This window comes from Echeneis naucrates, chromosome 10, assembly GCF_900963305.1.
Source record: "Echeneis naucrates chromosome 10, fEcheNa1.1, whole genome shotgun sequence".
Classification (NCBI taxonomy): domain Eukaryota; kingdom Metazoa; phylum Chordata; class Actinopteri; order Carangiformes; family Echeneidae; genus Echeneis; species Echeneis naucrates.
In genome coordinates, this window is record NC_042520.1 from 7,370,423 (window position 1) to 7,383,157 (window position 12,735).

Here is a 12,735-nt window from a genome sequence, read left to right on the forward strand (position 1 = left end):
CAGCTGGGTTGAATCTGGCCAAGTTAATGGATGAGGGACTCTCAGAGTGCTGTGTTTCACAGGGAAACAGAAGTGATTGTAGGCTGGAGGGCACACTGATGCTCTGCTGATAGAGGCAGAGCAGCGCTGCTTGTTCAGAACCCTCATTGCACCATACAGTATGACACAAAGGAGGGGGGCTGGAGACGGCAGGTTCAGCTGCACACAAATACATCACCCTGTCATGGTGTCAGGGATTCAAGTAACTGCTGGGAGCGATACTGTTTTTAACCACTTCTGGCCACAGTATCTTGCCAATTAGAGTAATTTACTCCCAGCCTTGGTATAATTAATTCCCTTCCAAAGCACACGTGCACACACACACACACACACACACACACACACACAGAGCTCTCTCAGTAATGGCTATAAGAGAGTAGTAGTTTCTGCTGAACCCTATTGCTGCCATACCACATATGAAAGAAAAAAAAACAAAACACTAAATTCTTTTCAAACGAACTGATGATGTGCTTCCTTATAAACCCATGACATAATTCCATCCTTCAATGTGCAGGCAACACCATCTACCTGTGGGAATTCCTTCTGGCTTTACTGCAGGATAAAAACACCTGTCCCAAATACATCAAGTGGACACAGCGGGAGAAAGGCATCTTTAAGCTTGTGGACTCCAAAGCGGTTTCAAAGCTGTGGGGCAAACACAAGAACAAGCCTGACATGAACTATGAAACCATGGGAAGAGCTCTAAGGTAAGATGAACATATAGATGAGCACCACTCTCTAAGTCGTCCTTGTCATGCACAGTACCTCCCATTTAGCTCTGAACCCTGCAGACATGCTTCCACAGATGTGTTCATAATAACATACCAGAACGACGGTTTAAGATTTCACGGAGCTGTTGAATTTGAATGATGATCATGTCTATAATGTGTTAAAATGCTTTCATCCACTTTCTCTCGCAGGTACTATTATCAAAGAGGCATCCTAGCTAAAGTGGAGGGGCAGCGGCTGGTGTACCAGTTTAAGGAGATGCCTGCTGACCTGGTGGTGATAGAGGATGAAGACACAAGTTCAGATGCCAACGTCGGCTACAGTAACCAGAGATCTACCAACGGGAGGTCTGTGGTCCGTGGCAGCTCCAAAGGGCACGGAAAGGCTCAGGGACAACACCAAGTCTCCATGAAGCAGATGAAAAAGGAGCCAATTGATGAATGTCTGTACCAGGAGGTTAATGGTGGACAAGCTGGGCAGCTCCTTCAGTCTCTCCATGTATTGCAGGCAAATCAGGGGTCGGGTGTCCAAGACCCGACGCAAGCTATGAGGTAAGAAGGGCAGACAATCTGAACGACAGCCATTGTTATCAAAGGTTTTAACAAGTTTTCCAAAGGCCTGTTGAAAGAGAATTTACGTAAATGAAGACAACCTTTTTTTCCCCTCATATCACATTGAGAATAAGGCTTTGGGAAGTTATTGTCTGTGGCAAGCACTTAGTTCCAGTTTATACTCAATGCTAGATGTGGTAATTGTGGAGCTCTGGAGATGCTGACTTTATGCTAAACGAAGCTTTTATCCATCTCTGCATCTAACTCTAAGGAACAAAAATTGTACAAAAGTGTTTGTATTTTGCAAAACATCAAATTATTTGATTTTAAAACGTGCTTCATGACAGTCAGTTCATTGGGATCAATTATCATGATCAGCCTGTCTCGGTGTGGAGACCCAAAGGATGTTGGTCAGAATTTGCTTTCCGTTTTATTTTCTTTGTCCATTGCCTGTATTATTAATGTACTCAGTCATTTGGCTTGTTTCTGAGCAGTTAAACATCATCTGCAGTTAGGAATCAAGGAGAATAATGATTTCTGCTGTACAGCAGACAATGCCATTTGTTATATTAATAAGGGCATTAGTTCTGCTGCTTAGGATCATAGCTGAGCACTGGGTAACTTTCTCAACAGGGCTCCACTAAAAATAATCCTTGTCTGTATTTGCAAAGACACACAAACTAAATATTCAGTTCCAACAGCTCTGCCAGAGAGGATGAAGAAACACTTCCACGTATTTAGTTCATTTTGTCTTTCCAGGACAATCAGTGCACCTGCATCAGTTCCTATGGTCCTGACATCTTCTGGCTCTCTACAGTCTGTTCCTCTCACCACTGTTCTGGCCAATGGGGACTCCAGCCACTCGTCCTCACCCCAGGTTATTCTCCACACCATGCCCTCCACCACAGCAGGTGGGAAGGATGTCCTCACTATCCAAACGGCCTCTTTAACAGGTGGAGCCAATAGCCTGCAGGATGGCTTCCCACAGCAGCTACTGGTTACTAGTCTGGGCTCCTCCTCAGTCTCCTCTTCTACCGCCTCCTGCACTTCGCCTCCAGGAGTCATTAGCTCCACCGCTTCCAACTTGAACACTCTCCCTCGTCTGGTCACCATCAACACCACCTGCGGCCAGACCATGGTGGCCCAGCAGCCCGGCACAGTAATTGCCACCGTACTCAAATCCAGCGATCTCTCTGGGCTGCAGGTCAAAGAGGAGCTACTGGACCCCAGCTACTTCCAGTCGATGGTGAACGGTGATCCCTCACTGACAGCACATACGTTTGAGAAGGAGGAGATGGAAGCAGGGGAGGCAGAGCTGCAGTATAGGACTGTGATCATTGATACCAGTCAAAGTCACGGCCAGGAGGCTGCAAGTGAAACTATAACTAATGAACATTCTTCCCAGAGTAGCAGCCCTAGTGAGGGCCTGACCCCTGTGGAGGAGCTGGAAGTGCGTGGGGAGATGTCCCTGCAGCCTGAGCAGGAAATCAAAGGCCTGCAGGAGCTGCCATTGTCTGTCCAACTGCCTGCAAACTTTATCCAGATAAAGACAGAGCCTGCGGAGGCCTAGGGCTACAGGACTCTTGCACACAAGCTGAACCAAAAACAGCAATTAAATTCATTCTGCCCACAGACAATGTTTTCTTTTCTTACCACAGTGATCCGAACAGAAATCAGAAGTAAGGGATCTGGCAGCATAGTACTCTCAATGGTTGGTCAGTTCAGCCTCAGGATTTATTGTTTACTCACATATTTTGTGACAATGTGCCTAATTTTAAAAATCAAAGTTTAGAGTTTGGTTTTTTCTATGCGGTCACTTTTTTGATGTGAGATCATAATCTTTAGACATGAACCCCAACATGCAGAGATACAGACACACAAAAATAACGAAATTCACCTAAGACAGACCTCTTGCCCAGGAGAACAGCCATCGGATGAACCAGGGATCCTATCAACCAAATGTGCCAGTTAGTCATTTTTTACTTAACACCTCGCTGGACCTTTTATGTCTATAGAGGAAAATGCAACAAACCAAAACCCAGGACTGAATGCCAAATGGTGCAATGAAATCAGACTTCTGAGAGCAGGCAGAGTGAATGTCTGTGTTGTTGGGTTTTTGTTTTTGTTTTTGTTTTGTTTTGTTTTAAACCACAATCAAGTTTGGGTTCCCATGGCTGACGGTGGATGCTCTGTCATGGTGTCCTATGTAGTGAAAAAACACACACCTCAGAGTTTAATTGAAGAGTGCCTTACAGAAAGTTGGAGCAGCTCAAGACTCTTGAAAACGTTGGGTAAAATGACGAAATAAGGACTAAATGGCTTTTCAGACTGTCAGACTTTCAAGAACTTATTTCTCATTTATTTTCATATAAACAAAAAGGTATGCATTTGCGCTCTAATACTCCTGGCCTTAGAACACTGTGTTACTATGGAAATGGGCATTTTCCTGTCACCAAGGACAGTACACCATCAAAACTATTTGTATAGAGCTGCAGACTGGAGGCACAGCAAGAGTGAGTGGCAGAAAGCGAGAGCAGTATGCAGAATAAAACAAATTTTATCTGTCTCCTCAGACGTTAAAACCCTGTTTATATGAAATGATGTGTGTGTGTATTTATACATACATATATATACACACACACACACACACACAATTATATAATATACAAATGAGATAAAATTTTAAGGCCACAGCAAGTTTATTTATTTTGTGAATTTCTAAATTCTGTATAAAAATGGCACATTCCAATTACATGTATAAGCATGAGGGAAATTTACAAAGAATATCAAAAGTAATAGCAGGATGTTTATTTGTTTTTTGTTTTGTTTAGTTTTTTGTAAGTCTTCTTTTCTGTCATTTCTATAGCTTTCAATATAATCAGCTTTGCTCTTTCCTTGATTTTTTTTTTTTTTTTTTTTAAAGACTCCTTGCCTTAATCTTGCATCATTACTCAAATGTTATATTATTTTATTGTAGATAGCCTCAGTTGTGTTTCTGATTTAAACATGTACCGAATGTGCTTTTGGTTCCTTCTTTTCAGCGGACATACCTCTTTGTACTTTTCAACATTCGTGCAGTCAAGGCTATGCATTTGCAAATATTATGTTCTGTTTCATTCATAAAGTGTCAATGAGATATGAATCAATATCTCTTTGAAATCATATCTGAAGTGTCTTGTTATTAGGTACAAAGACATACCAGTGCTGTTCTTTTCTCATTTCATCTTTTCTCTTCCTCTCCCTACCTTTCCCCTAACCTCCTCTGTCTCATTTCCTCCTCTTTTCGTCTGTCTCACCTCCTCTTATGTCTCCTCTGGCCTTGTGTCCTTCCCTTGTTTCTCTCGCCTCTCTCCTCTCTTATGTCTCCTTGTCTCTTTTAGCCTCTTCTATCCTCCTGCTCATGGGTCAGTCTAGTCTGTGCCTTCTTCATTTGCTGTCCCATTTTGTTAAGGACACCCCAGGCCGGCCAGCCCGACCATCCGATTGGCCCCTTGGGCCTGCTGGGGATGAGGCCACATTGATCCTGAGTGGTATCAAAGTAAATTGGTTGTATTTTCCACCCAGACTGTTGCTGCAGAGTGAGGACATTCAGACACACTGACCTCCATCTGCACTGGCACCTAAGGACAGGAGTTAAATGCTGCTTTACAACCCCACATCAGCCGCAAGACTCTGGGTCTGCAAAGACACTCTGAATGTATACTTACTTTTTGACAATCAGTAATTACACTGGGTTACATTTGCAATGAAATCTGTCAATCCCGGAGATTGAACCTGCTGCTTTTTGGCTGTGTTTGCCTTCTTGTATCTGTCCAGCCTCTTTCAGAAAGTACTGTTGTCTGTGAGATGTTGAGGTATGTCCACTACTGTTTTGTTCCTTTTCATCTTGGGTTGTCAATGGCATCCCTTATGCTAAGAATAGAATAGATTAAAAAAAAAAAAAAAAAAAAAAGTTAATGTACTAATTAAACACCGAAATCTTCACTGAAGACCATCATTATTTGTTGTTTTGTGCAGATGAAGTGGTTTTCAAATTTGTGAAGCACAGAAGAAACGCTACAGAAGACAATAAGAAAAAATTAAAGTGAGCTTTAAATAGAAAAAAAAAATTACCCCAATTAATTTCCACTGTCGCAATGATGAAACCAAAGTGTTTCTTCCTTGAAAGCACAGAGTTGTCGTGTTTGGCTGTTGCAGCTTTGGGAGACGCTCAACCACATGGCATCTTTAAAAAAAAAAAGAAAAAAAAAAGGAAAAGTAGGAAACTGAAATGGAGCCATTATTAGGCCAGGGTCTGATTGGACTGCACTCAAGAGCGCTGCTTCTTCTTCTTGAATACACGTTATGTGCCCATAAATGTGGACAGATGAATCGGTCACCACAGCTCCTTCACAGACCAGAGTGTTGTGCGTATCTTTAGGCAGAGGTTGGTGATGTGAAGGGTTAGACTGTCGGATTGATTCAGTTGGAGCATGTGTTGTGTTGATTTGTGTGTGTGTGTGTGTGAGTGAGTGAGTGCTCGGGGTTGTATTGGTTTGTGCTGCTTGTGTGTTCAGGGTCAGCGGGGTGGTGGGGGGGCTGAGGAAGCTGTCTGGCAGCAAGGCTTGCCTAATGTGCCTAGCTCTGTCTACACCCACATGCACAGCTGTGTACCGCACCACCCAGTCTTGCCATTGGGTTAATACACACTCACACAAGCAGACAGCCAAAAAGTGCCGCCGCAGCCACCACGAGTAGCTTCTTCACTCCAGCAAACATCTTTCTAAGCTCTTTCACAGGTGGGAAATGGTTTGAAATGAGTTTGAAATCATTGCACAAGCCCTTCGTTCAGAAACACACAATCCTGCGTTCCATCTAAACAGACCTTTAGTTTTTGTGTTCAGTGGTTCATCGATCGCCTGCCATATGGTAAGCACAGGTTGTTATGGATTACCAAAATAATGAAAGGCTGCTAACAGTTGTAACGACTCTGCTATTCCTTTGGTTGGTGAGTCAGAGACCCTGAAGATGGAGCGAGAGCCCAGTCCGGAGAGAGGAGGACTATTTCTGTGTCGCCTGCAGCCACTGACACAGCGCAAGTGTTTACTGCTGTGCCATGCTGCCTCTCACAGTGGGAGCAGTTGAAGGATGACGGCTGACATTATTGTGCCTCCAGCCTGTAGCAGGAACAGTACAGGGAGAGCTTATTTAACCATCAGGTCATCAGACTGACTGCAACATTACAGAGAAAAGGGGAGCTGATGACTGCGGTCTTATGCCGGATGTTAAGTTGCCAACCTGAAACAGACAAGGTTACATTTAAATAGAACACTTGAAATCTGGTGGTATTCCTGAAAGAGCCCGGAGTAGATGTATTTAAGGACAGGAGGTGCAGACGAGCTGAGAAATGTGAAGGGAGTGGTTGACTTTGCTGCAGTACAGAGTTCTCCACACAAGATGGCACTGGTAATACATGTGTCCTCAGCAGAGCCTGAGCCTCCGTCATGGTTGGAGAGAACTATTTCTTCAGGTCACTAATCTAAATACAGACACTCCTCATACATTGGTTTTCACCCTCCTTTGCCCCAGAATAGCAACTCATGGATCTAAATGAGGGAGCGATTATTTGAAATGGAAATAAGGAGCTGGGAGTGAAGTTTGCTTGTATTTTTGTTAAGTAACAAATGGAATTAATTCACCTGTGGGCTGCAGTGGCAGCAGCCATTCCTCAGGCCAGGTAGCAGAAATCCTTTGGACTATGCAAACCTGGGAGATGCTCCGTATCTCTGTTTATCCTCCAGAGCAGTGGATCTTGTTTCCTCTCATCGTCAAAACAGTGATAAACAAGTGCTGGAGGGGGAGTTTCCTAGACAGTGTGAAATGCATGAGAAGGATTGTGCAGGGCTTCATTTGAGATGATACATTCCTTCAACCTGTCAACAGAGGAGGGGCTCGCAGTAACGGACTCACAGATTGGCTTCATATCTTATGTAGATAGCACTGAACTAGTCCACACATGGGAGGAATGGAAATGAACCTCTACTTATGTGGCTGTATGGATTTTAAAAGCCACGCGGCAGTAATGTCACCAGAGTTACAGTGGTTCAAGGTTTTTGCATTTCTTTTAATGAAAACACCAAATTCATCTTTTTTTTTTCTTTACCCTCTCCATATATCTGCAGCAGTATTTCATTTTAATCACTAACAACTTCAAAAAATCCAATTTGGTAAACATGTTGGTGTGAGGCACAGTACAGTGATACAGCTGGCACAGTATCGCCACTATCCAGCGCCATTCTGGGTCTGCTCCTCCTGATTTTTAATTGCGAGACATCTGTACATTTAAAGTTTGACTTTCATGGTTAATATTGGACATCTATCCCAACAGGCACGAGGAGCTCAGGGACCCAACTGTAATATCTTTATCAGTCTCTCCACTCAGGGTGAGCCTTCGCTTTTCAGAATGACTCTCAGGGCTTCCACGGCAATTTACTCTCACGACTACACAATAGTCCTTAGAGTCCGCAAAGACCTCGGCAGATAGACAGCTACCAACTAACAGCATCTTACAAAAAACACCAAAACACTTTACACAATTTGACGATGCGAGTGCAAACAGTTTTACAACAACAGCAGTGCAGGGAATATTTTTTTTTTAATAAGCTCTCTGTGATTTGAATGAATGGGAATGAATTATATGAACGGATTTTATGAACTTTTTCAAACTTTCTCAGGGGCTTTGCAGTACACTTGTTAGTTTATTTGAAGCATCTTTGCAATTATTACATTGGTTAACGTCACTATTTTTACTTGACATGTTGCTTCAGGCCATTGACATTATTGATTTAAAAATAAGATGGTTGCATTCTGTATTCCATTTGTGAGCATATCCATAAAAAATCACATGCAGTAATATGTTCTAAATCCACTGCCACTTCCCTGCCAAATATTATTGATGTTACTGACACTTATCATACCAAGGCAACATGAGTCAACGTCCAGATCTACATAGCAGCCCAGATACTTTCATTTCACTGTAAACAAAGATTTATGATGCGTTAGATGCTGAAGACAGCCTTGGGCTATCAAATGGAAACAATGAATGCATATATAGCTGCTTCTTTCTTGACAAGGCTCTTTTTAATTTGATACTAAATGCTTCTGCTAATGAGCGATGGGACTAATGGAGAAAAGAAAAAATCTGTCTAATCATTTCATGAGTCAGATTCAAACATTTCACACAAACTCCCTCTGGGAATAAGTGTCTCTCAAGGAAATCACATTGTTTCATATGATAGGACAACTGAGATTATTCATACAATGAAATTTTAATTGGAAAAAAAAATCAGGAAAGATACAAAACACAAGACTTCAAAGCAAAGAATGACAGGAGCGCTCCATTTTTGTCTCTGTTTAACTTTTGAATGTCTCACATAGCTGGAATACTCTCGGGCATTTATGCACCTTGTTATTCTGACGACAGAACATCAATAACAAATGCATATCGAGCCTGCTTATCAGTTTGTTACAGATGAGAGTTGTTTCAGCTCGACAGATTGAGATGGTGTTACAGATTAAAATCTGTTTGAACTAAAGCACTATTTAAAGCTTTCTGTGGACTGAAACACCAGAGAGTACAATTGAGGATAACACAACACTGAGTACATCACAAGAGACAGGCGAGGTCTGTGCATCTTTAATTATACTATACTTATACTTAACATAACACCAAAAGCAGACAGAATTATATGACACGTTGCTACTGCTTGTTTGCTTGATATTGTCTCAATACTTTGTACATATTTTACGTTTGTATGTGTAATACAATATTTTATATCTCAAGGTATCTTATTTGATTCTAGCTCTATATAATTCATTACATGGTTTGTGTGAGCATCAAAGAAAATCTAGGTGATCTACAAGCATGTTTGTATATTGTCAAGGTCAAGGTCAAAGCAGTTGACCAATAATTGTGTATAATGTGACGACAAAAGGACATTATTTGTGCGTGTCTTGTTGTTGGCATAAGGAAGGTTTTGTTTGTCTGATTCTTGTAAAGCATGTAAAGCAGAAGCCTTTAGAACGACTGCTTTGAATATATAAAGTACAAAAAAAAAAAAAGCAAGGACAGACAAAGCTGAGTATTATTCAAGGCAGATTAATTCCTGGTGACATCATCCCAACTAAACTGCAACGACAAGATCAAATAGCAAGAAAACCGAATAGGTCGAGAGGCATGGAAAATTAGACAGTTGGAAAAAGGTCAGTGACATCTAACAAAGGATCTAAACACTTTAGTCTAATGAAAATAACTAGTGGATGGCTTGGATAATCACAGTGTGTGTCATGAACGGCTTTGGTTTGACATGGGGTCTGAAATATTTATCATAAGGAGAATTTCTACCTACAATAACAAGAACAATGTTAATCCCAGACAGCACACTCCCTCCTCAGATCCTCCCCAGCATTCGGGCGATCCACCAGTTGCACGGCATGACAATCTGACAGATGACCCGGCCTCCTTGGTAGTAGTATGGCCACGGGTTGAAGCCACCCAGGGGCTCAAAGTAGCGGCGGCAATAGCGGTAACCACGGCGACAGTGCTGGCAGCAGTAGCCACGATCATCCAGTCTGCTATCCAGCTCGATTCCAACATCCCTCTGCAGAGGACACAGGAGAAGGCAGGGTTACGATCCACACACATGACAAATGTCAGTCCTTCCAAGGCAAGGGCAGGAGAGGAGGAGGAAGAGCAGGGGGGTGCGTGAATTAGCGAGCCTGTTTTTGCTCCAAGTCGGCAGATATGATGATGTAAAATCCAAAAAGGAGTGAAACAATCGGGCCTGATAATGAAAATGCAAAGTTTTGTCCTGTATGTAATCTGTGACAGAGAGGGAGAACTCAGAGAGCATTAAAAAAAGATCTGACACCGTTGACCTTTCAGTTAGGATGACTGCGGACGGTACAGTGAGCCATCTCGATCCAGACCTCTCCACCAGAGCTATATTCGATCAAATGGACTTTAACGTTGGTACTTACCAGCATAATTACACTATTCCTTTCATCTCTGACCTCTCCACTCCCTTGTACGGAGCCCACACTCTGCACCAAAATGGCTGCACCTCCTCCAGAGCATTCAAATTAGAGCTCCCCACGTCTTGGCGCCCTCCTCCTGACCTTGACTTTCAGTGCATGGCACATTCCTAAAGCAATTAGCAGAGTAATGATCGCCTAACAAGGATTCTTTCATTTGCGCTTGCTGGCTGCCTCTGAATTTATAGAGGGGCCAAATGAAACCCAAACGAAAGGTAAATTGGGTAGAATTAATGGCCCTTAGATTTTTCCATTGTGCTGCCTGGTTCATGCCCTCATAGACTCATGGGGGCTGAGTGCCATGCCTTTGATCAAGAGCAACTCCAAATGGGGTTCGGAGAAGTGCCACTTAACTCACCGTGCGAGCTGAGGCAGCTCCTGCCCTCAGTGCGCATTTGACCACATTTCAATCTCTTTTAGTAAATGAATCCTCGGAGACAATCCTGCCCTGTCTTGTTAAACTGCTCGGATCCAGGAGATGTGGGCCTGCGTTGACTTCGCATTCAGAACAAACGAGCATAATTCTCTGCAAGCGGTCACAATGACTCAGCTACATGCAACCGTGCAGAACAAAACACATCCGCTGTTTGGAAAATATAAAATGGGTGGGAATTGTTTAAGAGGACAGGACCCACAGGAACATGTGGCGCATTCCCACCAGCCCGCCGCTACATTAACTCGGGAAATTAGGGGGGTCCCTGCATCTACTCTATAAGTCAGATGAGTTAATTACAGTGGTTTTACAGCAAAAACTTTTTTTTTCTTTTTTTCTTTTTTATTTGTGAGACTACTGGACTCATCAAATGTGACTTCTAAAAAAAGGAACACATACAGTTGCTCTTGTCTTATAAATTGAGTAAAATGGCGTTCTCATGAGACACACTTAAGACACACAGAAGGGGTGGGACAGATGATATCGAGGAGAGCTGGACTTGATTTATTATTATGACAAGCACAGGTAGGCTGCTAATGACTTATTGTTTCAGTCAAGTTTCAGGTCATCAGCTTCCCCACAACAATCTGTTACGGCAAAGACATGATAACTGTCAATGGACCAGTGATAATCTCACCTGCTCCTCGCAGTCCAAACTGGGATGTTACAAAATGTGGAACTCCGGCTCAGTAAAATGAAGAAAAGATTTTATTCGAAAGAATGCCGTGTTAATCAAAACAAACAGCCAATGGGCAGCATTGTACCTTAAAGACAATTAATCAGAGCTATCCTTTTAAAACGGTGGGTACATATGATTCACTCTGGCTTTGAGTCGCTGTCTCCAGTGGGATGCCGCAGTGATAAGAATGGTTCACCTTGGGAAATCTGAGGCAGTCACTCACAAACAAGAAGCATTAATGAAGAGTAAAAGCCATTACCCCCTCGCTGCATCTGATTTCATCACACACTCTGGCTCACGTACACACATGCAAACACACACTCGCCCACGCACAGGCACCACCGTGCATAATATGAGGCACTGGATATGAATGAGTCTGCAAAGTAGAAAACTGCATCAGTCATTCAATAAGATGTAACGAATCAAAGCACGACTGCTCTAATCTCCACACTTGTTGGTGTTATTTCACACACGCTGATCACTGCTTTTCATGAGCTTCAGCTCATGCTTGGATGTGTTATTAAATCTCATAGCAAAGCTCATCATATTCATTCTGGGATCCAAACAGTACCGATAACATTTCTGTTTCATAGTCTGCTTTGTATTCAAAAGGGCTGGTTCCATGTAGACACACAGGCCAGTGTAACATATGAAATGCATGACCTGATCTCAGATGTTTATCTCACTGTGCTCTGCAGTCAGACGGAATGACAATGAAATGGGATGTAATTGAATAAGGAGATAGTCATGTATTTCAGTAAACTCTGCTGGTTTTACCAAAGTGAGAGATCCCTCTGGAGGCACTAACATCTCGTGCATTTATAGACTTGAATGCATTCATCTTTTCGCACCTCTGTTATACATGAACAACCACCTAACCCCACTCTGACGTTTGAGTTTAAAGCACAATACAAACACTTATACAGAGGTAGATACACCCACTAAACGTGTTTATATGTGTGTATGTGGGAATTCATTGTGGAAGTCTCTCCACATCGTGTGGGTCAAGGGCAGGGGTACCATCCCTTCAGCCTTGTCAGATGGTAGTTATTCAGTTTGAAATTTCCAGGGCCACCTCTGACATGGCAGCCGTGGCAAAGGTCAGCTCCATATATCTGTCAGCGTTTATTCTGTCAACCATTATTCTGCCTCACAAATGAGTACCGTATGGAGAAATTGAATTCAGACTTATGAAACACATATGAAGTGAATGTATATTTTGAATGTGTCTC

At 42.6% G+C, this 12,735-nt stretch overlaps 2 protein-coding genes across 5 annotated transcripts in view; one reads left to right on the plus strand and one right to left on the minus strand.

The window, feature by feature from the left end:
* elf1 (E74-like ETS transcription factor 1) overlaps nucleotides 1–5,576 on the plus strand; it is a 37,076-nt gene extending 31,500 nt beyond the window's left edge. For all 4 annotated transcript variants that reach the window (XM_029511839.1, XM_029511838.1, XM_029511837.1 and 1 more), the window contains 3 exons: nucleotides 554–746; nucleotides 960–1,319; nucleotides 2,079–5,576. In XM_029511839.1, the coding sequence (XP_029367699.1) occupies nucleotides 554–746; nucleotides 960–1,319; nucleotides 2,079–2,889 (1,364 nt within the window). In that variant the 3' untranslated portion in view covers nucleotides 2,890–5,576. The remainder of the gene's footprint in view (nucleotides 1–553; nucleotides 747–959; nucleotides 1,320–2,078) is intronic.
* Nucleotides 5,577–8,607: 3,031 nt separating this feature from the next.
* The window catches only part of tnmd (tenomodulin), a 54,420-nt gene continuing 50,292 nt past the window's right edge, over nucleotides 8,608–12,735 (minus strand). Inside the window, exon 7 of the mRNA XM_029511841.1 lies at nucleotides 8,608–9,958. Coding sequence (XP_029367701.1) covers nucleotides 9,749–9,958 — 210 coding nt within the window. The 3' untranslated portion in view covers nucleotides 8,608–9,748. The remainder of the gene's footprint in view (nucleotides 9,959–12,735) is intronic.